The sequence below is a fragment of the Citrus sinensis genome, chromosome 8 (genome assembly GCF_022201045.2).
Source record: "Citrus sinensis cultivar Valencia sweet orange chromosome 8, DVS_A1.0, whole genome shotgun sequence".
Classification (NCBI taxonomy): Eukaryota; Viridiplantae; Streptophyta; class Magnoliopsida; order Sapindales; family Rutaceae; genus Citrus; species Citrus sinensis.
The window spans coordinates 28,764,291-28,791,598 of record NC_068563.1 but is presented as its reverse complement, the minus strand read 5'-3'; the positions used below and the strand labels follow the sequence as shown (position 1 = coordinate 28,791,598).

The window sequence follows — 27,308 nt, the reverse complement described above, 5'->3', positions numbered from 1 at the left end:
ATCACTTTGATCATTTATTGTATGCATTTAAGTAATTTAACTTATTAATTATTGTAGCAATCGGTTTTAAAGGTCTCATTAACCATTATTTGTTATGATCATTTACGAATGTTTTCATTTTCAAAGTTAATTTCCAGCTAATTTCTAAAAGGTATAATTTGGGATGCATGAAAATAACATTGTTTAATAATTGACAAAACGACGTTAAAGAATGTTTGGGTGTTTTCACGTGAAGTGTTTTATTTATTTAATATACTTCTATTGTACATCTAATAGTGCTTTACGTAGATCAAGTCCCAAATTTTGAAATGTAAATTGATGTTGCGTGAAATTAGTGAATATATAAAACAAAAAATGAATTTAATTTAATTTTTCTTTTATTGAGTGGTACAATGATGACTCGTCAATAACCTTAAAAATCACTTAATTTTTTGCTTTATTTTAAATAGTTTCATATATTTTAGCTCTCAGTGTTACAAAATAAACTTTAGAAAGCATCTTCAAGAAGGCTGAAATTTGGACCTTAATAAAGCAAATTTCATTATGAATCTTCAATAACAATAGAAAACTAAAAAAAAAATTATTATTAAGATATGCTTTTTTCTCTTAATATTACAATATAAATGTACTAATAGTTATGATAGAAATCAAATTCTCTATAAACAATATTTTGGTCTATGATGCCTCCTTACCTCATCATCGATTTGATCAAGGGGTTCAAGACTTCAAGTCTCTCCTTGTGGTTGTGGCCATGTGACTACATGAGCAAATTTCTCTTAATTTAGCATTTAGGAATAGATGTCTTCATTTTTTCTCTTAGTATGAATTAAGATTTAATATTATATAAGTTATGTTTAACTTTTCATAATCCTATATCATTTGTGTATTTATAGTAATTTTAATTAATATTTAATTGACTTTCTATTCTTATTCAATAATTACTTATCGTATCTTTTTAAAAGATCAGCACAAAGTTCATTTGAGCACTGAATTCAGATCCAAATAACATACCTTGGAAATAAAGAAAGTAATAACACACCTAGAGGTAACATATTGAAATTTTTTTGGAACAAGACGATATAGGAAGCATGAAAATGCCATCGACTTTCCCACTTTCTTTTGGGGAAAATCTTCATTTCCCAAATCCAAACAAACAGGTTGGGCCCAAAACCATTCAGCCTTTCTTGATATCTGGGTGGTAAGGCTCACCACATTGAAACAAAATCTGGCTATACCCAAAAATTGTTACCGTCACCAAACGTCTGGTTCCGCCGTCCAAGTTAGACCATCTCTTTAACAGAAACCGTTACCTTCCCTTTCATCGTCAATCAAATCTCTCTCTAGCTCTGCGTATTGGAGGGATGAGGATTTGCCAAGAGAAAAAAAATAGAAATCTCAGTTTTTGTGGATTCTAAGCCAAATCCATAAAAAGGTAATCTCTCAGATCCTTCTTGTTTTTGTCAAACTCTAATTTGTAATTAGACTTTTTTTCTTTCCTTCCTTTTTCTATGGTGTAGGGTAACGTTTTTTATTATTTATATCACTATTAGACATAGGAAAAAGAAAGAAAGATTTATATTTTATCACTGTATTAATCAATAGAGTGCATGATTTATCAATTGTGAAGTTAAAGATTTAAACTTGTGTTGTTTGAGGAATTTGGTCTTTGGTGATTGTAGCAAGGTTGAGTTATCCGAGTGTTTTGGTTGACTTTGGAGGGATTGGATATTTGATTTTTACACCCAAATACAAATACCCAATTTGTGTATAAGGTTTAAATGGGTGAAGATTTGCTTACAAGTTTGTCTATGGAGAATCACCACCCATCTACGCTTTTATCCATGGATTCAAGCGGGGTATCAAATGAGGAACTAGACCGGGAGATGAATCGATCGATGATTCTCTCTAGACCGCCTGATATTAACCTTCCTTTATCTGCGGAGCGTAGTCCTCCACCACCATCATGGAGTACAGACCCGTTTGATATTCTAGATGTTAGCCTTGGACCCCAAGTTAATGAGTCCGATAATTTGCTCAATGCATCTAAATCCGGACGAAAATGCGCAAAGAGATTAGATAGTGTATGGGGTGCTTGGTTTTTCTTTACTTATTATTTTAAGCCTGTGTTGAACGAGAAATCCAAGTGCAAGGTGATTAGGGACAGTAATGGGTTTTTAGAGTTTGATAAGACAGATCTTGAGCTTGAGGTGTTCTTGGTTCAGCATGATATGGAGAATATGTACATGTGGGTCTTTAAGGAAAGGCCTGAGAATGCTCTAGGTAAGATGCAGCTCAGGAGCTACATGAATGGGCACTCACGCCAGGGAGAGCGTCCATTTCCATTTAGTGTTGAGAAGGGATTTGTTCGGTCTCACAGAATGCAGCGGAAACATTATAGAGGTCTTTCAAATCCACAGTGTGTGCATGGGATTGAGGTTGTTTCATCTCCAAATCTCAAGGGTATTGATGAGGAAGAGCAAAAAAGGTGGATGGAACTCACAGGTAGGGATCTAAATTTCTCAGTCCCACCTGAGGCAAGTGAATTTTCTTCATGGAGAAACCTCCCCAACACTGAGTTCGAGCTTGATAGACCTCTTCCTCCACTAAAGACTCACTCAAATTCTCATCCAAAAAAATTGCTTAATGGGTCTGCTTTGAATTTGTCAACACGTCCTGTGAGCCATTCAAATGGTGATGGATTAGATCTTTCACATGTTTGCAACAAGAGAAAGAAGGATTTGTTTCTACATGGGAATGATGAAGAGTGTTGTTTACTCAACAATCAGCATAATGATAGAATTCAGGATACAGAAATGCACCCCATAGAACCTCCCTGGCTGCACGAGTTTACTGGGGTAATGAGGAATGTTTACGGGCCGGTTACAGCTGCAAAAACCATCTATGAGGATGAACAAGGATACCTAATAATTATCAGTTTGCCTTTTGCTGATCTTAAAAGGGTGAAAGTTACTTGGTGGAATAATCTCACCCATGGTGTTGTAAAGATATCATCTGTGAGCACAGCATGTATGCCGTATATCCAGAGAAATGATAGAACATTCAAGCTGACAGATCCATCTCCAGAGCACTGTCCTCCTGGAGAGTTCATAAGAGAAATCCCACTACCAACTCGGATTCCAGATGATGCCAAGCTAGAAGCATATGGCGATGAAACAGGAACTGGTCTAGAAATCATGGTACCTAAGCATCGTGTGGGTCCAGAAGAGCACGAGGTACGTGTTTGCCTTCGCCCGCACCTCAGTGCAAATGAGCTGCTCTTATCTTGACACGGTATTGAGAAATGTAAGAGCAGATGTTGCCATCAACTTGCCATTATTCTGTATCAAAGGAAGGAAAATTTTAAGATTATGCTATGAAAGTTGCTTCTTTTTTCCCCTACAATTTTGTTTTCTATTTCAAGTTCCAACTTTTGATTTTAATCGGTAATTTGATGCCCCGATGTCATGCATTTGAAAAGTTTTTGGTTTGCTTCTAAGCTTTCTTGGTGTAAAGTTCATGGCTAAGTAGCGTTCAGGACAATGGCCACCTCATTACTGATATAGTCAATTTATTATAGAACTTAGAATTAATTTGGTAAAGAATATATGTTTTCTTGTTCTTTCAGGTTTTCAAGTTTCTGACTTCGGAGACATAGTTTATTGCAGTCTTCGCAGATCCTATGAGGAGAGACATGAGCTGCATTGATGCAATTTTTTATGAAGCGGTACCATGCAATTACATTGAATATTTCTTGAATCTATATCACTGTATCGTACGACCTTCAGACCCACCTCAAACTTGGATCCAAAAAATCAGTGATCGAAACGTCACTTCCCCGACCATGTGCGTTCCTCAAAATAATATCAACAGATTAAACACAACTTGTTATTATGAACAGCTAGCTGTATGGTTTTTGCATTCTCTTTTTTAAGCTCATCGCATTTTCTAGCAATGCAGAAGCAGAAGTATCACAAAATCGATAGAACTGATGGAAGGAAAAATAAGACATTGCTTAAAAACATAATATCTTTATGCATACACCAGGAAACAGTATTTACATGTAACAGAAGCAGGAAAAGGAAGAAAAGATCACACTCCCAACTCAACCCCTAATCATTAAACAACATTAAGCATAAATCCTCAAATTTAATCCACCTCCTCAATCTTGGGGCCAGCACCGCTACCAGCACCAGCAGAAGGACCATCCTCATCCATACTTGCACCAGCATCAGCTCCACCTCCTTGGTACATCTTGGCAATAATTGGGTTGCAGATGCCCTCCAGCTCTTTCATCTTATCTTCAAACTCATCTGCCTCTGCGAGCTGGTTCCCGTCAAGCCATTGGATGGCCTCCTCAATGGCATCTTCAATTTTCTTCTTGTCAGCAGTGGGAAGCTTTGCGCTGATCTTTTCATCCTTGATTGTGTTTCTCATGTTGTAAGCATAATTCTCAAGAGCATTCTTGGCCTCCACCTTTTTCTTGTGCTCGTCATCCTCGGCCTTGTATTTTTCTGCCTCTTGTACCATCTTCTCTATCTCCTCCTTAGAGAGTCTGCCCTTGTCATTTGTGATGGTAATCTTATTCTTCTGTCCGGTGGTTTTGTCCTCAGCAGAAACGTTCAAGATACCATTAGCATCAATGTCAAAGCACACATTGATTTGTGGAACCCCTCTTGGAGCAGGAGGAATGCCAGAGAGCTCAAACTTTCCAAGCAAGTTGTTGTCACGGGTTCTTGTGCGCTCACCCTCGTAGACCTGGATCAACACCCCGGGCTGGTTGTCAGAGTATGTGGAGAACACCTGCTCCTTCTTGGTTGGAATAGTGGTGTTCCTTGGAATCAACACAGTCATGACTCCACCAGCAGTCTCCAAACCCAGCGATAGAGGGGTGACGTCAAGCAATAAGAGGTCCTGAACCTTCTCATTACCCTCACCACTCAAGATTGCAGCCTGCACAGCAGCACCGTAGGCAACCGCTTCATCAGGGTTGATGCTCTTGCATAGCTCTTTTCCATTGAAGAAGTCCTGCAACAGTTGCTGGACTTTTGGGATCCTAGTAGACCCACCAACAAGAACCACATCATGGACACTGCTCTTGTCCATCTTAGCATCTCTCAGGCATTTCTCCACTGGCTCCATACACTTCCTGAACAAATCCATGTTCAACTCTTCGAATCTAGCCCTTGTAATGGTTGTGTAGAAATCAATACCCTCATATAAAGAATCAATCTCAATTGTAGTCTGTGCAGTTGATGACAGGGTCCTCTTAGCCCTTTCACAGGCAGTTCTCAACCTCCTCAACGCTCTGGGGTTTCCACTAATATCCTTCTTGTTTTTCCTCTTGAACTCTTGAACAAAGTGGTTCACCATTCTGTTGTCAAAATCTTCACCTCCCAAGTGGGTATCACCAGCAGTAGCCTTCACTTCGAAAATACCCTCCTCAATGGTCAAAAGCGAGACATCAAAAGTACCACCACCAAGATCAAAAATGAGCACATTCTTTTCACCAGTACTACCTGCCTTCTTATCCAGCCCATAAGCAATAGCAGCAGCTGTCGGCTCGTTAATAATACGCATCACATTAAGGCCAGAAATAACACCAGCATCCTTCGTGGCCTGACGCTGTGAGTCATTAAAGTAAGCAGGTACTGTGACAACAGCATTCTTAATAGTAGTGCCCAGATAAGCCTCAGCAATCTCCTTCATCTTATTTAGAACCATTGAGGAGATTTCTTCTGCAGAAAATTGCTTCTCTTCGCCTTTGTAATTGACAACGATCATAGGCTTGTCACCTGCTCCAGCAATGACCTTGAACGGCCATAGTTTCATGTCACTCTGTACTGAAGGATCACTGAATCGCCTCCCAATCAAACGCTTAGCATCTGCATATCACCATACAAACAAAACACGAGTCAGCATACAATTCTAAAACCACTAACTTTCTTTCAGCGTCACAAACTAAGAATGCTCTGCTATGTTCATCACATGTCGTAAACAGAATCAATTAAGAACCATTAAATCAAGTAAATTATGCATATTTGAAAACCAAAAATAAATAAATAAATAAAATCGGGATGCAATTCAGAGTTCACAGATTTTTTCCCCCCAAAATTCTCCTTTTAGTAGAACAGAGTATAACTCCTAGAACCTCACATTATTTTCTCGCCGGCTAAAGAAAGCAGTTTCAACAAGAACGGTTAAAGAACTAAAACAGAAACAATGATACCTTAAGTGCATGGATATAAAATACACATAAAATTGAATACAAACTCAATAGACTGCGGAGTAACTTTCTTTTTATTTTCTCCTATTTTATCTACATTATTCTTTTCTCATGAATTTTCGGTTGAATTCTATTTTCTCCCCCGCCAAATAGATCAGTTTGAAAAAGAATGATCAAAGAACTAATCGCAAACAGAATCAGTGGTATCAGGTTCAACGGGAGTTAAGGAACATACCAAAAACAGTGTTGGTGGGGTTCATGGCGACCTGGTTCTTGGCAGCATCACCGATCAAACGCTCCGTATCAGTAAACGCCACATAAGACGGCGTCGTTCGGTTACCTTGATCATTAGCGATGATCTCAACTCGATCATGTTGCCAGACACCGACACAAGAGTAAGTCGTGCCCAAGTCAATTCCAATAGCAGGACCTTCGCCTTTTCCAGCCATCGATTAACAAAATCAAGAATCTATCAACAATAAAAAAAAAAAGAAAAAAAGCACGGATGATTTGCGAGCTTTAGTGTTTACTTATTGATTGTTAGTTCGTTTCCGTGGGGGAGAATGAAGGGAATTGGTGTGGCTATAAATATAGAGTTTGATTTCTGGAAAGTTCTGATTGTGGAGTGTGAGCCGTTGGATGAAGGTGTCTCTCCCGCTTCCCTTTTGGTTTCTAGCGGGTTCCAGAGCTTTCTAACGTGTCTTGTTAAAAGATCTTAGCCGTAGGCTTTCTTTTGAATCTTTGCGGTGATTGGTTTGTTAGTCGTTTACTATTTGTTAATGCTGGCTCTGGGTCGTTGCCTGATTGGATGATTCTAGTTTCTTTTAAAAAATACGGAATGCGTGGTCTGTGCGTTCCTTCGTCAAGTCGTTTCCATACTTTCTTTTCAATTTTCACTGTAATTAAACTAATCTTATTTTCTTTGAGCAGCGGCTTATGAAAAATACAATTTTCTTTATTAATTGTTGTGGCATAAATGTTTTAATCAAATAGAATATGTATGCCGACACAGTTCGTAAATTATTGTCATGCATTAATTTTTACAGGAAAATTGAATTATTCTTTTTTTTTTTGTAAATATAAATTCGAATTATTAATAAGAATATTAATTATTAAATCGTGTTCCATATTAATTTTTAAAAGAGAATTACTTTAGTTTATAAGTAGGGTAGGTCTCTCCATTTAATAAATTAACTTTTTAAGTTTGGAATCTAAAAATTCTAAATTCAATCTCCCAACAAGTAGTATTAGAGTTAAAATCCTGGTAACTGAAATATGATAATCGAATAACTCAAGCGTATCAAATGGAAGGACTGATCGTTGGTGGTAGTTTCATCCAAAATATGTTTTTAATTATATACCACATTAATTGATGGAAAAAAAAATTACTTAAATTTATAAATGATAAGCTCCATCTAACATACTAAGCTTTTGTATTACACACCTAAAAATTCACCTTTGGGTCAATCGCTCCATCTAACATACAAGAGAGAATCGATTTTATCAATCGTTACCTTCACAAGTCCACTCATCAGCCTGCTCCTCTTGTTTCCTTCTTCCACAAACGGTGCAAATGGGTTCGATTCTTGTGTTGAAGACTAAACATAAAGTGGCTCTTATCTAGTGGTCGTTTTCTAGTAACGTATTTAAGATATTGTTTTAGCCGTTTGATTGCGTGAAGCATTTTGTTTTTGCATTTTTCACTGCTAGGCCTCGTCTCCATCCAATTGATTTGCTGCCTAATTCTTTCAATCTCCTTCTCTTTGCCCTTCAACATTTTATTTGATCACTTCGTAAAACTAAAGAGTCCAACGTACGTGGGATTTGTCCTTTTTCATTTTCAGTAGTCTGTGGGCCATATTACTTACCAAGGAATGATTTAGGGTTCTATCCTTAATGCACCAAGGTGTCAATCCCGGATCCCTGGTGGGCCAAAGAGGAGAGCAAAAACTGATCAGGAAATGGACAACACAACTAGTTATGTGGGTGCAGGCTATGATCCTGAGCAACCGCATTGCAATGTTTTGATGCAAACTAGTAACATCAATAACTCGGACATCAGTAATCAAGAAACTTTGCCTGTCTTTCCTTTGCTGCCTTCAAATTCTCTTGAGAATTCAGTAACTCCTCGCATTGAAAAGGGTTCTACTCATCAACCCTTCTTTGATTTTTTTCTCTGGCCGAGGATGTGAGAGAACTGACTGAAAATCTAAATCAAAAGTGATGTTAAAATTGTAATAACAAGGATATTCGAATTCTCTTAATTAGTGGTTTCATTTTTCTTTTCTTTTTTTACCTCTTCTCTTTCTAATTAAGCAATCGCAATGTAGAGATATGGATGGCTCTGGAATTAAGACGACTGTTCCTACTTTCTCTATTTTGATTTAGTAATAAATAAATTATAGCAATTTTAACTAAAGCACAACTCAAGGAGCTCAATTCATACATATTTCAGTGTTATTTTATTTATTTGTTTTTTGTTTATCTGAAAAGAAAATCAATAACAAATTAAACACGCTTTGTATTTATTTCAGGGTTTCCTTTCGTAACAGATCGATCTTACGGCAAGCTATTATTATCAACTTTTAAATATTTGAAATAGTCTCTAAAAGTTTGACAGGTTGTTTTTTTTTTCAAGAAGTTTCATTTGACGAATTTATATTTTACTAATTTTTAGAAAAAATAAATAAAATAAAATTTTTTGAATATATATCTAAAATAAAAGTTTAATTCTTTTCTAATATATAACATGAGACTTGAATCTCTATTCATGCAAACAACAATTTACCAGTTCGCTATTAAATGATTTTAAACTGTCTAAAATTGTAAGATATATAATACAAAGTCTAAACCATTATAATTCATGTTTTAGTAGTAAAATGTCGTTAAACTCGCATAAAAACAAAACTAGTTCAAAAGCCAGAATAAAACAAGAGTCGAGCTAAATATAAGATCTCTTTTTCTGTTGATTCTGCTAAATACATTTCTTTATTGAACTGTGACTTCATGGAATAGTAGACAAAAAAAAAAAAAATCTCATTAATATATTAATTCATGCGTGCTACTAATTAGATGACAAGCTCGGATGAACATTGAAGCAACTTCTATTGACGAACAAAATAAGTTACATAACTTTTGTTTGGTGCGGGTGGATATGACCTGCCAATCCCTTAAATTGTCTTCTTCCCATTGAGTGTTTGCCAATCCTCCCCTAAAATTTAAAATCATGTTTAAAGTTGGTAATTCATTAAATAATCAATCTAATTAGATTTTAAATCATGCATGATACTATGGCATGAAATTGATATAAACCTTTCTTCTTCTTGCCACGCCATTGTTCATTTAATTACCAGTTTTCAACAGCGTCAGTTTTCATTTATTTATCTTGCATGCTCAGTTTATATGGGACATCTTAAGATTTCCTATTTGATGATATGATTCGAAAGGTTAGGAATATAGGATTTTGGGTTGGAATAATCGGCTGCTTTCCCTTGGTGGGAATCTAGTGCTTCTTCAACATATGTTATCCTATATCCTTTGCACTTATTTCATGTTCTTCGGCCACCTGTGACTATTATTCAGCATCTAGGAAGGCTTTTCACTCGTTTTTCTATGAGTTGATACTGATATTAGAAGGAGGATTCATTGGTGTAGATGGCCTTGGTTCGTTGTCCAGTTAAGGAAGGTGATCTAGGTTTTTGATTGTTTGCTGATATGGCTGAGGCTCTTCAGCTAAAGCTTTGGTGGCGTTTTCGGGATCAATGTTCTTTATAGGCTTCATTTATGAACGCTAAATATAATAGAGTTGAACATCCGGGCATGGTTTAATTTCATTACTTTTCTTTTCCTTTTCTGAGACGTCTTTTATTCTATTCGTTGTGCAACTAAGCCCCCATGCGTGTTGGATGATTAATTGTGCGGCCTATAGTTTTTTTGTATGATTGCTAATTGCATTCTTACCCCTTGTTTTTGTATAATTCTAGTGCAACATCCCCGATGTTGATTTCCTTTATTGGAGGGGTACTGTCTAGGATAGGGGAAAGCTTTAGAATATTTTGCCTTCTTGGTTGTTGAACAGATTATATTGGTTCTTATCTTTAGAGTGGGTTCAGATCTGATTTGGTAGGATTTGGCTCGTGATGGTGATTTCTAGTTGCAAATTGCTTGGGAGCTTGTGCGTGGCTCTAGGCCTAGGATGTGGTTTTTCCGCTTATTTTGCAGTCGCATATTCCTTTTCGGGTTTTCTTTTTTCTTTAGCAGCTATCATATTATTTTTTGGCAACTAATGACGCTTTATGCTCGAAGGGTTTTTATATGATTTCTTGGTATTTTTGTGCTCAGGCTATTGAGACTTCTAGGGATCTGTTTCTTAATTGCCCACGACTTAGATATGTTTGGCTCTATTTTCATTATATATGGTTTAAGGTCAGTTTTTTTCTGACTCCTTATGCCTTACTTGTTCATTGGCGACAGTGTACCCTAACTCGAAGATATATTTGAGTTCTTTTTCCATACTTCATTTTGTGGCATGTTTGGAAGGGTAGTAATTCTTTCTTTCAGGTTCGATTCTATGTCATTTTCTGTAGATGTTGTTGTTCATAGGGCGATTTCTGACTTTAGGCTTGCTAGTTCTGCCTTAGGTTTTACACCTTCCTAGTTGCAAGGGGTATTAGGCTCTCAGTTTCTGGAAGAATTGAAAGTTATTGCACTGATTCTAAGGTTGTTTAGGTTGGATCCTGGTTGCGGCCGTCATTTTGGGTGGCAAAGCTTTTGGTGGATGGACGCACTCGAGGCAATCCTCGGCTGTCTGTAGTTCATGGTGTTTCGTGTGACTATCAGGGTCTTGTTTTAGTAGCTTTAATCTCTTTTCTTGGGCACTAACCTGTATTTTATACTAAGTTGATGGTTGTTTGCGAGGGTTCATGGCTTGTTACTTAGCTTACTAATCTGCTATTTAGATATCTGATTCGGCAACTATGGTTTCGTGTATTACTTCTCACGGCTCTGTGCAGTGGGAATATATTTATCTTCTTAGTCGAGTCTGGCTTATGTCTACTTCTCCCTCTATGTTTGTCAGGCATGTTTTTAGCGAGGCTCCCTTTACAGCTAATTTCATGGCTAATTAGGCTTGTACTTAATGGGTGCGTCAACATTTTATGAATATTCAGGTTTGCCTATTGGTTTGTCTGGTATCATTCATCTAGATGTATAGGAGGCCCCTCGTGTTAGGAGATAATTTTTTTTTCTTTTATTTTTTGCTAGTTTGACGTTGATTCTCATTCTTTGGTGCATTGTTATGACTTTGTTATTTCTCTTAAATTTAGACGTTTTTGGTTTATGTCCCCTTTTATATTTATTTACTATTTGATGGTCTATTACAATTAAAGGTCTCATCTATTCCCCCCGCCACGCCATCATCGTTGTCTTTGCTGGGGAAAAAAATTGATATAACCCCGTAAATCAATCAAATTGGTCATCTCCAACTTCTCCTAGAACCACTAGTTACAGATGATTCAGTTATATTAATATCGCTTTGATCATTTATTGTATGCATTTAAGTAATTTACCTTATTAAATTATTGTAGCAATCGGTTGTAAAGTTCTCATTAATCATTATTTATTACAATCATTTACGAATGTTGTCACAATTTCTAAAAGGTATACTTTTAGGGATGCATGAAAATAACCCCGTCTAATTCAATGACAAGTTTCTGACTTCCAAGGCATAGTTTATTGCAGCCTTCGCATATCCTCTCGAGGAGAAACGTGAGCTACATAGATGCAATTTTTTTATGAAGCGGTACCATGCGGTTACCGTATAGGTAGTTACCGTACTCTTGAATGTCAATTACATTAAATATTTCTTGCATGTATATCACTATATCATACGACCTTAGGACCCTCGTTAAACTTGGATCCAGAAAAACCAATGATTGAAATGGTCATCACTTCCCCGACCAATTTGCGTTCATCAAAATAATATCAACAAATTAGAACAGCTTGTTATGAACAGCTAGCTTTATAGTTTGGGCATTCCTTTTTTTTTTTAAATCTAGTTCATCGCATTCTATACTTTTCTAGCGATGCACAAGCAGAAAGATCACAAAACTAGATAAAACTGATCGAAGGAAAAACAGGACATTACTTAAAAGCATAACAATATCTTATGCTAACACAACCGAACAATATCACATGTAATAGAAGCAAGAAAAGGAAAAAATGATCAGATCATCAATCTTAGGGGCAACACCGCTACCAGCACCAGCAGAAAGACATTCCTCATCCACGGATGCACTAGCATCACCTCCACCGCCTCAAACTTTGGGCCATACCATTACCAGCACCAGCAGAAGGACCATCCTCATCCATAGATCAACTCCCTGGTACATCTTGGCATTATAGATGCCCTCAAGCTCTTTCATCTTATCTTCAAACTCATCTGCCTTTGCAAGCGGGTTCCCATCAAGCCATTGGATGGCCTGCTCAATAGCATCTTCAATTTTCTGCTTGTCAGCAGCAGGAAGTTTTGCACTGATCTTCTCATCCTCAATTGTGTTTCTCATGTTGTAAGCATAATTCTCAAGAGCATTCTTCGCCTCCACCTTTTTCTTGTGTTCCTCATCCTCAGCCTTGTATTTTTTCGCCTCCTGTACCATCTTCTCTCTCTCCTCCTTAGAGAGTCTGCCCTTGTCATTTCTCATGTTTATCTTATTCTTCTGTCCGGTGGTTTCGTCCTCAGCAGAAATTTTCAAGATACCATTAGCATCAATGTCAAAGCGCACATTGATTTGTGGAACCCCTCTTGGAGCAGGAGGAATGCCAGAGAGCTCAAACTTTCCAAGCAAGTTGTTGTCACGGGTTCTTGTGCGCTCACCCTCGTAGACCTGGATCGACATCCTGGGCTGGTTCTCAGAGTATGTGGAGAACACCTGTTCCTTCTTGGTTGGAATAGTGGTGTTCCTTGGAATCAACACAGTCATGACTCCACCAGCAGTCTCCAAACCCAGTGACAGAGGGGTGACATCAAGCAATAAGAGGTCCTGAACCTTCTCATTACCCTCCCCACTCAAGATTGCAGCATGCACAGCAGCACCGCAGGCAACCGCTTCATCAGGGTTGATGCTCTTGCATAGCTCCTTTCCATTGAAGAAGCCCTGCAACAATTGCTGGACTTTTGGGATCCTAGTAGACCCACCAACAAGAACCACATCATGGACACTGCTCTTGTCCATCTTAGCATCTCTCAGGCATTTCTCCACTGGCTCCATACACTTCCTGAACAAATCCATGTTCAACTCCTCGAATCTAGCCCTTGCAATGGTTGTGTAGAAATTAATACCCTCGTATAAAGAATCAATCTCAATTGTAGTCCGTGCAGTTGATGACAGGGTCCTCTTAGCCCTTTCACAGGCAGTTCTCAACCTCCTCAACGCTCCGGGGTTTCCACTAATATCCTTCTTGTTTTTCCTCTTGAACTCTTGAACAAAGTGGTTCACCATTCTGTTGTCAAAATCTTCACCTCCCAAGTGGGTATCACCAGCAGTAGCCTTTACTTCGAAAATACCCTGATGAATGGCCAAAAGCGAGACATCGAAAGTACCACCACCAAGATCAAAAATAAGCACATTCTTTTCACCAGTACTACCTGCCTTCTTATCTAGCCCATAAGCAATAGCAGCAGCTGTCGGCTCATTAATAATACGCATTACTTTAAGGCCAGAAATAACACCAGCGTCCTTTGTGGCTTGACGCTGTGAGTCATTAAAGTAAGCAGGTACTGTGACAACAGCATTCTTAATAGTAGTGCCCAGATAAGCCTCAGCAATCTCCTTCATCTTTGTTAGAACCATTGAGGTGATTTCCTCTGCAGAAAATTGCTTCTCTTCGCATTTGTAATTAACAACAATCATAGGCTTGTCACCTGCCCCAGCAATGACCTGGAACGGCCATAGTTTCATGTCTTTTTGTACTAAAGGATCACTGAATCGCCTCCCAATCAAACGCTTAGCATCTGCATATCACCATACAAACAAAACACACAATCAACATACAATTCTAAAATCACAGTAACTTTCTTTTATCGTCGCAAACTAAGAATGCTCTGTTTTGTTCATTAAATGAAGTAGGGGTAATTTTCATGGACCTCCCCTGAGGTTTGAGGTATTAACGCTTAGATAGAATATATTAATGTAATTATAAATACTTCCCCTGTCATTTGTATAAAAATACATATAACGTTAATTTGAAAGGATAAACGTGTAAAACCATATTTAAATTTTTAAATAATTCAAAGTGAAGCTCAGAAGTTATAACTGCTACACCTTATTAATCAGAGCTTTGATAATAATTAGTGGACAAAAGAAAACTAAAGTTTCCACTAAATAAAACATGCACTTACCTTTCTCTCTCAGACAAGCAAAAACCTAACACCATTTTCATCTTTTTTGTCTAAAGTTGTGAAGAAATCAAGATTACAAAAGATTTTATCTTTAGATTTTGGTGTTGGCTCCAATCTTCCATGAAGACGCAGCGGAGAAAAAGCCGAAACTAGGAGGAAACTTTGAAAGGAAGCCACCTCTAGCGACAAGAAGAAGAAGTGCGCGAAGAAGAGCATCAAGACGTACAAGATCTACATCTTCAAAATCCTGAAGCAAGTCCATCTCAATACTGGAACTCGAGCAAAGCCATGGGAATTATTAACAGTTTCATCAACGATATTTCCGAGAAGCTTGCTTAGGAAGCTTAAGGCTGACGAGGTACAAGAAAAAACCGATGATTTCATCTCGGGAAATTCAAAACTTTGTGAGATTTGTGCTTCCTATTGAGATAGCTAAGCACACTATTTGTGAGGGTACCAAGGTTGTCACTAAGTCTACTTCTCGAATGAGGTTTGTTGCATTAGTCAGTGGATTTGCGTGTTATGCGATTTGTTTAGTAATTAGTTTAGGCTTTTAAGTTTACTAGATGAAGATGTTTTTATTTTTATTTTTACTTTTTTCGTTTTGGATGAGTTTTTAAGGTTTGTTTAGATGTACTTGAAATTAGGATATGATCTAGTTTATGTGCATGTTCATTATATTAGAAAATGAAAATGAAATATGATTTCAAAATTGCCTTGTTGGTTTTTTACTAAATTGTGATTGATTATTGTGAAATTCTCTTACGTGAAATAAATGTGTTTTAGGGATTTTTTTTTTATAATATGCAATGTCAATTACTTTACATGGAGGAGTATTTTGGTCTTTTAATGGTGTGTTTATTAATTGACAGTGGGAATGAATAATGGATGAAATAGAAATTAAAGTGATGGATCCCACCTGAAATTGAGAATGATTACTAAATTTTTTATTCCCATGGAGAAAGAAGGGAATGGAAATCTATTTATAAGATTAACTATTTTATCCTCTCAAAATTTAAAATATCCATATTGTCCTTATTTATAATTAATTAATTAACTCATATATTATTATAATTAATTAATATATTAATATCTTATTAACAAAATTATTAATAATTATGGTTTTTGAATAAATAATCACAATAATTAATATATTATTATTATAATTAATTAATTAATATACTGATATAATAATCATTCATATAATTATTATTAATAATTCATATGTTATTATTAGTTAAACAACAACAACACTCACATTATTTTCTCACTGGTCAAACAAAACAGTTTCAAATAAATAATTTATTTTAATCTCCATTCTCCATTCCTCATTTTCATTTCAATTCATTCACATTCCAGCCCATTTCAATTTCAGTCAATTTCGACTGAGCATAAATGTTTTGTGATGTTGCCCATTGGTTCTCAAAGCTTTCTTTAATAATTTATTATTTTGGCAGGAGTGGTATTTTATCCTCTCAAAATTTAATATCTTATTAACAAAATTATTAATAATTATGGTTTTTGAATAAATAATCACAATAATTAATATATTATTATTAATTATTGTGATGGATCCCACCTGAAATTAAAGTGACGGATCCCACCTGAAATTGAGAATGATTACTAAATTTTTTATTCCCATGGAGAAAGAAGGGAATGGAAATCTATTTATAAGATTAACTATTTTATCCTCTCAAAATTTAAAATATCCATATTGTCCTTATTTATAATTAATTAATTAACTCATATATTATTATAATTAATTAATATATTAATATCTTATTAACAAAATTATTAATAATTATGGTTTTTGAATAAATAATCACAATAATTAATATATTATTATTATAATTAATTAATTAATATACTGATATAATAATCATTCATATAATTATTATTAATAATTCATATGTTATTATTAGTTAAACAACAACAACACTCACATTATTTTCTCACTGGTCAAACAAAAAATTTTCAAATAAATAATTTATTCTAATCTCCATTCTCCATTCCTCATTTTCATTTCAATTCATTCACATTCCAGCCCATTTCAATTTCAGTAAATTTCGACTGAGCATAAATGTTTTGTGATGTTGCCCATTGGTTCTCAAAGCTTTCTTTAATAATTTATTATTTTGGCAGGAGTTGTATTTTAGTAATTTAAACAGTCCACTAAAGATCAACTAAACTAGTAACTAACCGTAGGGAATGTATTTATAGTTACATTAATACATTCTATCCAAATATTAATACTACCCGATGTGGTAAATGAAATCAATTAAAAACCATTAAATCAAGTAAATTATTCATATTTGAAAACAAAAAAAAAAAATCTGAAATCGGGATGCAATTCTGAGTTCACAGTTTTTTTTTTTTTTTCAAAATTCTCCAACAGAGTATAACTCCTAGAACCTCCCATTATTTTCTCCACGGCCAAACAAAGCAGTTTCAACAAGAACGGTTAAAGAACTAAAACAGAAACAATGATTCCTTAAATGCATGGATATAAAATACACATAAAATTGAATACAAATTCAATAGACTGCGAAGTAACTTTCCTTTTCCTTTCTCCCATTTTATCTACATTATTCTTTTCTCATGAATTTTCGCTTGAATTCTATTTCCTTCCCCCCCAAACAGATCAGTTTAAACAATAATGATCAAAGAACTAATCGCAAACAGAATCAGTAGTATCAGGTTCAACGGAGTTAAGGAACATACCAAAAACAGTGTTGGTGGGGTTCATGGCGACCTGGTTCTTGGCAGCATCACCGATCAAACGCTCCGTATTCGTAAACGCCACATAAGATGGCGTCGTTCGGTTACCTTGATCATTGGCGATGATCTCAACTCGATCATGTTGCCACACACCGACACAAGAGTAAGTCGTGCCCAAGTCAATTCCAATAGCAGGACCTTCGCCTTTTCCAGCCATCGATTAACAAAATCAAGAATCTATCAACAATAAAAAAAGAAAAAAGCATAGATGATTTGCGAGCTTTAGGGTTCACCGATTGATTTTTAGTTTGCTTCCGTAAGGAGAATGAAGGGAATTGGCGTGGCTATAAATATAGAGTTTGATTTCTGAAAAGTTCTGAGTGTAAAGTGTGAGCCGTTGGACGAAGGAGTCTCTCCCGCTTACTTTTTGGTTTACTTTAACTTTTTGATTTTCTTTTAACTTTAAGAATTAACTTTTTTGATTTTCTTCAACGCTAAGAATCAGAATGTATTAATATTAATATTTTTATTTTATTTTATAATCAGAATAAATTATATTAAAATTATAAAATATCCTTAATTTATTATAAACATTTTTTATTTTTTATTTTTTATTACTTGATTATTATTATTACTACTAAGAAAATTATTGTTAATAATAGTAATACTTTTAATAATAACAAATTTTTCTTCTTTTAGTTTTTATTATTATTTTATCTCTTCCTTTTTCCCCCTCTTCTTTTCTTCTTCTTTCTTTTTTCTCTCTCTTCTGCAGTTTCCTCGTTACTCATCCATCGTAAATTTCATCTTCTTCATCAACATCATCATCGTCACAAATATCTTCTTCTTCCTCCTGTCAATTTCATTTCTTCTTCTTCATCGTCAACATTAAAATTCAGTTTCATCTTCATCTGTTAAGAATAAACGTAGCTCAGTATGTAAGCTAGAATAGTTAGTTAACTAACTCTGCTGATGTGGCAGCAGAGTAAGCAAGGTTGTTACAAATTGTTTTCAGGCTGTTAATTAGTTGCGTTTTAGCTCATGCATCTAGCGTGTGTACAGAAAGTTTTGGACATTAGTATAAATACAGATTGTATATTCAGATTCAATATGGATTGAATAAAAATCTAGCATTCATCAACTTTCTCTTCAAGTTGCAAACAGAATAAGAAATACAAAATAAACTCTGATTTGGTATCAGAGCCAACTGATCACAACTCTTATGGCTTCCTTAAGCTTGAATACTAATGTTTCATCCTCGATCTCAACATTTACATTCATAACACCAATCAAACTTGGCAAATCCAACTATACAATTTGGAAATCATAAGTTTTCTCTTCAGTCAAAGTTAATGAGCTTGAAAGCCTTCTTGATGGATCGCGAGCTTGTCCAGATCAATTTCTCACTGGTGATTCTTCATATGCTGATGATATTGTACAATAAAATCCAGCATATGCTATCTGGAAGAAACATGATCAAATGTTGCTGAGCTGGCTTCTATCCTCCATTAATGTCGAGATACTCAGTATTGTGGTAATATCTAAAATTTCTCAAGAACTTTGGACTAGTTTAGAACAGCAATTTGGATTTGAAACTGCTGCTAAAAAGGTTCATCTTAAAATGATGTTGAATAATCTTAAGAAAGGATCCATAACTGTTACATATTACTTCAGCAAACTAAGATCTATAACTGATGAATTTGCTATTGCTGGTAGTCCAGTTAGTTCTTTAAATTTTATTACTGACTTAATCTCAGGTTTAGGTGAGTCTTATTATCCTGTTGTGGTGTATATTGAGGCAAACATTCTTAAGATGAGCATCAATGAAGCTTATTCTATGTTGTTAGCTCATGAAGCTAGACTAGAAAATACTCAATCTGCATCGTCATCACAATTACATCATCTTCATGATCGTCATCACAATTGCATCATTTTCATCGTAATCACCACAGTTGCATCATCAATAATCATCATCATCAATCATCATTATTATTGTCATAAAAGGAAGTGAATTTTTGGAAACGCTTATTGAGCTTTTGTTTCTGCATCTTCATGGTTAATCACTGCAATCGACGACGACTTTGACCGGTGAGTGACGCGAGAAAAGCCAAGTGGTCGGAGGTGGTGGCTGGTCGGTGACGAGTGGCTTAGCCAGCGAGTGATGCGAGAGAAGAAGAGAAGAGAGAGAAACCAACCGCTGAAGTCGGGTACTGGCCGATCGGTGACAAGAGACTGCAATCAGCGATCAACCGGCCGTTGACTGATGCCCATGACTATGATTGCCGATCGTTTCTACGTGAAGGAGATGAGATGGGTCGGCTGCTTGCTTAAGGATTTCGGTCTTGTCTCCTTTTTCAATTTATATTTTTAAATGGGAAGAGGAGTATTGTCGGAATATTAAAAAATAATGGAGATATTTTCATCACGAGGGGAAAGAGAAATTTACAGTAATAACTAAAAAATTTTTGCTTTTTTTCATCTTAACCCCCCAAAAATATTTCTATCAACATTAGCCATAAAACAACATTTGAGATCAAAATACCCCTCCCTCATCTCTTCCCCAACACTTCCTTTTTCACTCATCTCTCCCAAACCGATCCAACTCCCATCATCGGCGGCGACATCAACCCTCGTCGGCGGCGGCTCCATCTCTCACCGGCATCCGATCTACGATCTAAAACCTTCAACAAAACCTAGGTTAGTCATTTTTCTTATTTTCATTAATTTAAAATGAGATTTTAGAATAATAATAGTTATAGCTTGAGATTAATAGTGATGGTGATGATGTTTGTGGTGGTTGGTGGTGTTTGGGAGTATTGTTTTCGATTTTGGAGTGATTACGCTTAATTTTGGGGTGGGGAGGGAGGGGGGCAGGGCACGCGCCGGCGCCCATTGCTGGGCAGCAGCGCGCACCCATGCGCGGCCCGCTGTCGTACCAAAAAATTAGAGTTTTTTTTTTAACGAGTGAATTTTTTATTTCTGTAAATGTAATGTAATAATTTTATAAATATTACAGATACATGGCGAAATCAGAATCACCGGATATTGAAGTAGGCAAGATGTATTTTCGTTATGCTGATCACTTTCCTGGTCGAATTTCGAGCATGTGTATGTTATCTTCGGTCGTAAAAGCCATCGAGGAAAAATTAACAAAGCGGCAGTTGAGTATGTTCAAAAAGGATATATTTGGGCATTTCTTGGAGTGTCGAAGTTTTCCATTTAGTGGGGTAATTTTGCACAATCTTTTACTGCGGTAAGTGGTCCATGAAGAGATAACCGTGAGGATCAGTTATGGTTTCAAATTGGTAAGCATTTGACTCGCTTGTCAATTGTCGAATGATGCTTGGTTACTGGACTTTCATTTGGTGTTGATACCAATGAAAAAAATGATGAAATGGAGCAGAGGCTACGGAATACGTATTTTGGTGGTGTGCATCATAAGATTAATGTGAAGCAATTTGATGCAGTATTTAAGGAGTTGAATTTCAAGGAAATGGATGATATGGACACATTAAAGATTGCACTGTTTTATTTTGCAGACAGAGTACTAAATGCAAGAAAAAATCACTGTCAAATTAATTTCGATTGGCTTGACCAAGTTGATGATATACAGTACTTCTGAAAGCGTCCATGGGGTCTATTGTCGTGGGAAATGATTTACGAGAGTCTTGACAATGTACTGTTCGAGAAAGACAAGAAATTTAAGAAGACTCGGTTGAAAAATCCAGATCATAATATTGAAAAATACAATCTTTACGGCTTTACGTCTGGGGTGCAGGTGCTTTTTTTTGTTTATTAATAAGTTTTATAGTATTAAATATTTGATAGTATTAAATATTTGATAGTTGTTTTATTTGATTTTTCACTTTGGTTGTTGTAGGCTTGGATTTACGAAGCAATCGGAGGGTTGCCATCAACATGGGTCGTCAAAACGAAGAGTAAGATTCCCCGCATTCTGCAATGGAAGCCCATGGCGTCTTCGAGAATCAACTTTGCGGAGGTTTATTCGTTCTTCAACGACGAATCTCGTCTTGTAAGTAATATGTATTACTTATTTTTTTAACTTTACTAAATTTAAGTTGGGTATACTTACTTAAATTTTTCAATTGAATTTATGGCAGACGGACGTTTTACAAACTCTTGAGCCAAATTCAAAGGAGAGTAGCAGAAAATATTGGCTCTCTGCGAAGGATTACTTGCCAAGCATTCCAGACTGGGTTCATAAGGTCGGTATACTGTAAGTACTAAAAAATTTTTTATCGAAATTTTTGACTTTTCATTTAATAATTTTAAATGATACTTTATACAGCACCAACACTCAATCAACGCGATGCCGTCGGTTACAAGACAATCGGACGAGCATGACGATCATGACGACATACCAAACCCAATACCAGAGCAGCGTCATGACACTTTTGAGCAGTGTCATGACACTTTTGAGCAGCGTCATGACACTTTTGAGCAGCGTCATGACACTTTTGAGGATGAGGTGGGTCATGACACTTTTGAGGATGAGGTGGCTGTTGATGACCACCAGCAGCAAACAGACAACTCTGATGACGCATGAGATTCTGAGGTTATAAATAATATACGATATTTTTCCTTTATAAATTATTTTTTTTTATTGTTATTCTAAAGTTTTATTTTTTTCTTTTGTAATAGTCGAGGACAAAGCAGTTTAATGATTACGTACGACGACGACTGGATAAGATTGATCGTAACGTGTATGAAATAAAGTCAGAATTAAAAGATTTTAAAGAAACCGTTGTTGGCTTCATCGACACATTTTCTAAACGTTCAAATAAGGATTCTCCCACTGAATGCTCGTATGCGGTAAGCTAATTTAAATTAAATAATTATGTTCGTTTAACTTTTAATTTGATAATTATTTAATATGTTCTTTTTGGCGAATGTACAGGCCCCGGATGACTATGGAGTGTATACTGACGTGGGCAATGAAAATTTGTCTACGCCCACGTCATTGTATAGTTTCTACGGGGATGTTAGTGGGGAGAGCGTGCAGGTGTTCACAGAGGTGCCTCCGGGCGTTAGTAAGTTCGGCCGCGCGTACATACCGTCGTATGTTTATAACAGTCCTTACATGATTCCTCCGATCAGGCGAGGACAGAACGTCCGAAGGTTACCTCGACCCCAAATCATGGAGCATGCGATTGACATGAGTACGAGTGTGGATGTAAATCCACTGAGAGGATTGAAGGACTCTAGTTTGTTTGCTGAGTTTGATCGATGGTTCACTAGTGATAGCAGAGTCCGCCGGAGAGTCCAGCACTCGCGGTCATTCTTTCAAATAATTTTGGGGACAACTTCGATGGGATGGCTAGGCGATGAGGTATTTATATTTTCCTCGTGATGTATACTGTTGTGGATTTGTGTATAAATTTTTTTTTAAATCGTAATATTTCTGTTTCTCTACAGCATATTTACGAGTATCTCCGCTTGATTAGCGAGAAACAACGACAGTATCCAAATGCCTTACTCCAACGTGTCACACATACTGACACATTTTTTTGGGTAATGTGCCGACAAAACTTATAAATATTATTTAATTTGTTTAATTATTGCCTTTAAGTTTTATTAATTTATGCATTTCTTGGTTATCTATGTACTAGGTGTTCTTGAATCAGTTATGGAATAACGGGAATTGTGCAGTCGATTCAATGGTATTCGACGACCGCTTGAATAGTTATCTTTGTGGGCGACAGCACACAATATCAAAATCAATGACGGATGTCGATATGGTATGTATTTCATTACATTTCACATGCTCTATAATGAAAATATTTGAGTTGTTGTTTTTTCTTTGTTGTATTTCAATTTCATATATAACGAACATGTTTTTTAATTTTTATATGCAGTTACTCATCCATGTTAACTTGGACGGCGCGCATTGGGTACTAGCACGAGTTGACTTTCGGAAAAATAAAGTCTGGATTTATGACTCATTACTCACATTTCGCGACGACAAAAGGTACAAGTTGAAATTCAAGCCACTTGAAGTTATATTCCCTCGATGGTTGGAATATGTTGGCTTCTACAATATCCGACCTGAGTTGCGGAGTGAAGACCTGTGGAAAGTTATCGCAGTTAAGAGCGCGCCACAACAAGAGCCCGGAACTGGCGATTGCGGTGTTTTTGTATTGATGGTTACGATGTATTTAATGTTCGGGCTTAGATTAGAGTTTAACGCTAGTTATGTCGAGTACTTTAGAAAGAAGATTGCGGTTGATATATTTAATGACGATATTATATTGTAGACCTATGTAGTAATTTTAATGTTGAAATTTGCATTTTTTTTATTTCCGCACTTAAGTTTATATAATTTTAATGCCTCACATTTTGAACTTTAAAATAAAATAAAGTTTTATGAATACAAGTGTACAATACACAAAAAACAATAACAGTTTTAACTAACGAAATACAAAAAACAATAACAGTTTTAACCAACGTAACACAAAAATAATAATAGTTTTAACCAACGAATAACACACAAAATACAACTAACTTCGAGTCAACGCAATAAGATTCTTACATCGCTTACGATTATGGCCTAGTTCATGACACCGGCCGCATCTTACAGTCCGCCGGTCAACGTCCTCGCCAGCCGAGGGTATTCTAAGCTCTTTACGACGGCCAGGTGGTGGTGCCTCAACTGGTGGGTATACCTGCATCTCCTGAATTTCATCTGGAACTTCTCAATTAGCCACATCACCAACTGGCTCCACTGGTTGTGCATAAGCCATCGCCAACGATTCTGTAGTGTAAAAGTCCGAGCAAAGGTTAATAAAATCCACCCGGTGTGTTAGACACGCCGCAATTGCATGAGCACACACAAGCTGATCAAGCTGAAACACTCTGCAGGAGCAAGTTCTCTTTTGCAAGTCAACCAACCCTTCCTTAAGCCCACCGCCTATAACTTGAAAGAGATACGGAGACACCGGCCGAACTATCATTCTTTCAGCTATAGTTCTGCTCTCAGTGACTATTTCATCCGCTCATGTTGTTAGCCGAGTAGTCATTGGTTCAGCCACAATTTTTCTATCATAAAACCATTGCTGCAATGTTTTCCTGAAGTGATCAACAAGATGAGTAACAGGAAATTTTCGAGGTTCCCTCATGAAAGCATTAACACTCTCCGTGATGTTGGTGGTAAGAATGCTGTACCTCATACCTTGAAACTGAGACCTTGCCCAATTACACGTACCGACATTATTTTCTAGGTAATCAGCCGCACCCGAGTGGATCATCCACAACCCTTCAAGTTGTCTCTTAAATTCCTCGTGGCCATATATTTTTGCTGCATTAATAAAGGCAGGCTCAAATTCATCCCAAAGAGCTTTGGACATTCTAAATTGTGACTTAATGTTACCTTTGACGTGGTAAAAACAAACGCCATGAGTTGCATTGTGAAATACTTTAAGAACGGCTCTCCTTATGGCAGTGCATCGATCAGAGATAATTACCAACTCAGGTCTATCACCAATCACTCCGTGTAACTTCATCATAAACCATTCCCAAGCATCATTATTTTCTGAATCCATGATCCCAATGGCTAACGGATACAATTAATTATTACCATCAAGACATGTTGCCACGAACATGCTTCCACGATATAATCCCTTCAGATGAGTACCATCTACAGTAATGACCGGCCGAATGTACTGCATAAACCCCTTGATGGAAGATCGGAGTGCTACAAAATAGTACAAGAAATTACCATCTCCATCCTGCTCGAGGTGAGTGATTGTACCCTCATTCGCTGTAGTTAGTACGTGAGAGTATTTAGGGAGCAAGTTGTATGACCCTGCAGGGTTGCCGCGAACTATTTCAAGACCAACTTCTCTCGCCCTATATGCCTGTTGGTATGTTAACTGAACACCGTATTCCTGTTGCATATCTGCTCTTATGTCATTGGGAGTATAAATCCTCTTATCTTGAATATATTTTTCTGTGATAATATGACCGACAACCCGGCTCCTTACTTGATGACGTCCATCAACCAATACCTCATTATGACAAGTGTGTACATTATCAATTCTCTTCACTACCCAAGGAACATTTTGCTCGTTCGAACTTCTAGTTGCTCGAATACGCCATTTACATGATTCTGAACAACAGTGAGCCTCGAACCGTGTCGTAGTAGACCGTGCAATCTTGAAATCAAACTTATCTCTAAAGGCCACCTTGCGTAGTTGTAATATAAGCTCATTCTTCTCAGCAAATAGCTTACCCACGCTAATATCATCTGAATCACAACTGCTAACAAAGCTTGGAGCAACCATGTTCGAAGGTAAAGTTGGAGCAAGACTTGTAAGGGGGTCAATTCTCCTTCTCGATCGAACCATAGAAGGAATAAGTATATTGCCTCTGTTATTCACAGGAGTATTGTCTTCACACTCATCCTCATGTTGAAACGAGTGCCCCGCCTCGTATTATTAGAAGGTTCTGCACAAACATTATCCCCCTCTGTCTCATTATGAAAATCATCATTGTCCCGAAAATCATTGTTGTGATACAGAGAATATCGTTGCTCCAACGACGTTGTTATTGGAAATACCGTTGCTCCAACATCCTGTAACGTAACGCCATTATCATCAATGTTGTCATAATTGTTGTAGATTGGAGAGTAATATTGCTGCAGCGATATTGTCCTTTGCAACACCTCTTCATCATTATCGGGGCCAGACATATTTGCTCTAAAGGAAGTTTCTGTATCGACATGTGGCTCAATACCTTCGCTCGGAACTTGAGGTGATGTGGTCACGAATATACGAATGCATCCAAAATTAGCTACGTCAGATGCCATATGCAACACAACCCTCACCATTTCATCATCACATATATCCATGGGCATTGCACATATATGATATAATGTGTTACTAGACCTCAAAGTTGTCTTCATTGTGATACTATAGTCATTAGGGATTATTTTTAACACCTCGTATATTCTTGCTAATAACTGATCAAAAATGTAATTTTTTCCAACAAAAAAAGCTCGATTTTTACCATTCACGTACTCCATACAGCCATTCTCTAATGTCTCCCACCAACCATCGTAACACAATTCAAGTACAACTGAATCCATTAAGCCTGAAATTATAAAAAAAAAATTATTTGAGTTCTATTAAAATAATACAGTTTTAATAAATCTCCAAGGTGCCTGTCGCACCAAGTTTTGTTGCGACAGCCAGCCTGTCGCCAGATTCAGATTCATCAACTGAGTTCAGTAAGTTCAGAAAATAATTCATACCACTGAGTGATGTCGATTTGTGTTGGATCCGGATAGATTATGATCGGATATCACTTTTACCGTTGTCTTTTGCGGTCGTCGTTGGCTGATGATTCAAGAATGAAAAGCTGCTTTTGGTTTGGCGATATGGGAGAAACAATGTTGGTTTTGTTCTGTAAAAAAGGGTAATTTGGGAAGAAAGGCTTGTATTTGGCTAATGTTGATAGAAAAAAGTTGAGACGGTTAATTGTGAAAATAATAAACTATTAATGGTTATTTTCGTAAATTTCCCGAGGGGAAATGGGGATCTGATTCCCAACTCCCCCATCGGAATTAGAATTTCCATAATCACTTCTTATTTTGTGTGGGTCCCATGTATATTGTTTCTATTCTTAATTTTAATTTAACGAGTAAACAAATTTTTTATTCCAATTCCTCTATTTTCATTTTGATTTCGGAAATATAAACACACTATCAGTCCTAACCCAACCCTTAACCCTTAAATTTGAGTTAAAACCCAAAAATTTCAAGTTGGATCATTCAAGTCAAAAGTCGAGTTGGGTGGTTTACCCATCTTTATGAATCATTAAGATAACTATCAAAATAAAAATAGACATTTAGTAAAACTTTTTTTTTGTTCAATTATGTCCTGATAATTATACCAAGAGATAAGCATGTAGGTTATAAATATTACAAAATATCAACACTAAACTATTTACAAG

General features: G+C 36.5%; 4 protein-coding genes across 8 annotated transcripts; 3 read left to right on the top strand and 1 right to left on the bottom strand.

Moving 5' to 3' along the window:
- Nucleotides 1-1,423: 1,423 nt before the first annotated feature.
- On the top strand, nt 1,424-3,402 carry LOC102609802 (uncharacterized). Its single transcript, XM_006488235.4, has one exon. The coding sequence runs from the start codon at nt 1,779-1,781 to the stop codon at nt 3,285-3,287; it is 1,509 nt and encodes a 502-aa protein (XP_006488298.1). The 5' UTR covers nt 1,424-1,778; the 3' UTR covers nt 3,288-3,402.
- Nucleotides 3,403-3,991: 589 nt separating this feature from the next.
- LOC102609521 (heat shock cognate 70 kDa protein 2-like) lies at nt 3,992-17,682 on the bottom strand. 5 transcript variants are annotated; one of them, XM_052432267.1, is made up of 3 exons: nt 17,343-17,626; nt 13,153-14,234; nt 3,992-4,800 (listed from the first exon to the last, which is right to left on the bottom strand). In XM_052432267.1, exons 1-3 carry the CDS (start codon nt 17,554-17,556, stop codon nt 4,147-4,149), a joined length of 1,950 nt encoding a protein of 649 aa, XP_052288227.1. In that variant the 5' UTR covers nt 17,557-17,626; the 3' UTR covers nt 3,992-4,146. The 5 variants fall into 5 exon arrangements, with proteins under 5 accessions (XP_052288227.1, XP_052288225.1, XP_052288226.1 ...); XM_052432265.1 differs by lacking the exon at nt 13,153-14,234 and adding an exon at nt 6,459-6,563 and having other exon boundaries at nt 3,992-5,882; nt 17,448-17,615; XM_052432268.1 differs by lacking the exon at nt 3,992-4,800 and adding an exon at nt 12,154-12,879 and having other exon boundaries at nt 13,270-14,234; nt 17,343-17,682.
- Nucleotides 17,683-21,226: 3,544 nt separating this feature from the next.
- LOC127899449 (uncharacterized) lies at nt 21,227-22,139 on the top strand. Its single transcript, XM_052433004.1, has 3 exons — nt 21,227-21,372; nt 21,461-21,565; nt 21,649-22,139. Exons 1-3 carry the CDS (start codon nt 21,310-21,312, stop codon nt 21,904-21,906), a joined length of 426 nt encoding a protein of 141 aa, XP_052288964.1. The 5' UTR covers nt 21,227-21,309; the 3' UTR covers nt 21,907-22,139.
- A 39-nt stretch (nt 22,140-22,178) lies between these two features.
- LOC112499020 (uncharacterized) lies at nt 22,179-23,614 on the top strand. The gene is made up of 4 exons (XM_052432811.1): nt 22,179-22,689; nt 22,776-22,871; nt 22,970-23,098; nt 23,216-23,614. Exons 1-4 carry the CDS (start codon nt 22,234-22,236, stop codon nt 23,612-23,614), a joined length of 1,080 nt encoding a protein of 359 aa, XP_052288771.1. The 5' UTR covers nt 22,179-22,233.
- The last annotated feature ends 3,694 nt before the right edge of the window (nt 23,615-27,308 follow it).

Bases quoted from the DNA above. Each gene is read 5' to 3' on its own strand.
- LOC112499020 (XM_052432811.1), top strand. From the start codon at position 22,234: ATGTTCTTTTTGGCGAATGTACAGGCCCCGGATGACTATGGAGTGTAT. The intron at 22,690-22,775 runs GTATTTATATTT...GTTTCTCTACAG, and splicing joins TGGGATGGCTAGGCGATGAG to CATATTTACGAGTATCTCCG. The intron at 22,872-22,969 runs GTAATGTGCCGA...TCTATGTACTAG, and splicing joins ATACTGACACATTTTTTTGG to GTGTTCTTGAATCAGTTATG.
- LOC127899449 (XM_052433004.1), top strand. From the start codon at position 21,310: ATGGCGTCTTCGAGAATCAACTTTGCGGAGGTTTATTCGTTCTTCAAC. The intron at 21,373-21,460 runs GTAAGTAATATG...AATTTATGGCAG, and splicing joins TCAACGACGAATCTCGTCTT to ACGGACGTTTTACAAACTCT. The intron at 21,566-21,648 runs GTCGGTATACTG...TACTTTATACAG, and splicing joins TTCCAGACTGGGTTCATAAG to CACCAACACTCAATCAACGC.
- LOC102609802 (XM_006488235.4), top strand. From the start codon at position 1,779: ATGGGTGAAGATTTGCTTACAAGTTTGTCTATGGAGAATCACCACCCA.
- LOC102609521 (XM_052432267.1), bottom strand. From the start codon at position 17,556: ATGGCTGGAAAAGGCGAAGGTCCTGCTATTGGAATTGACTTGGGCACG. The intron at 14,235-17,342 runs GTATGTTCCTTA...GGTGATATGCAG, and splicing joins CCCCACCAACACTGTTTTTG to ATGCTAAGCGTTTGATTGGG. The intron at 4,801-13,152 runs GTGTTCTCCACA...AAGAAGGAGCAG, and splicing joins TTCCAACCAAGAAGGAACAG to GTGTTCTCCACATACTCTGA.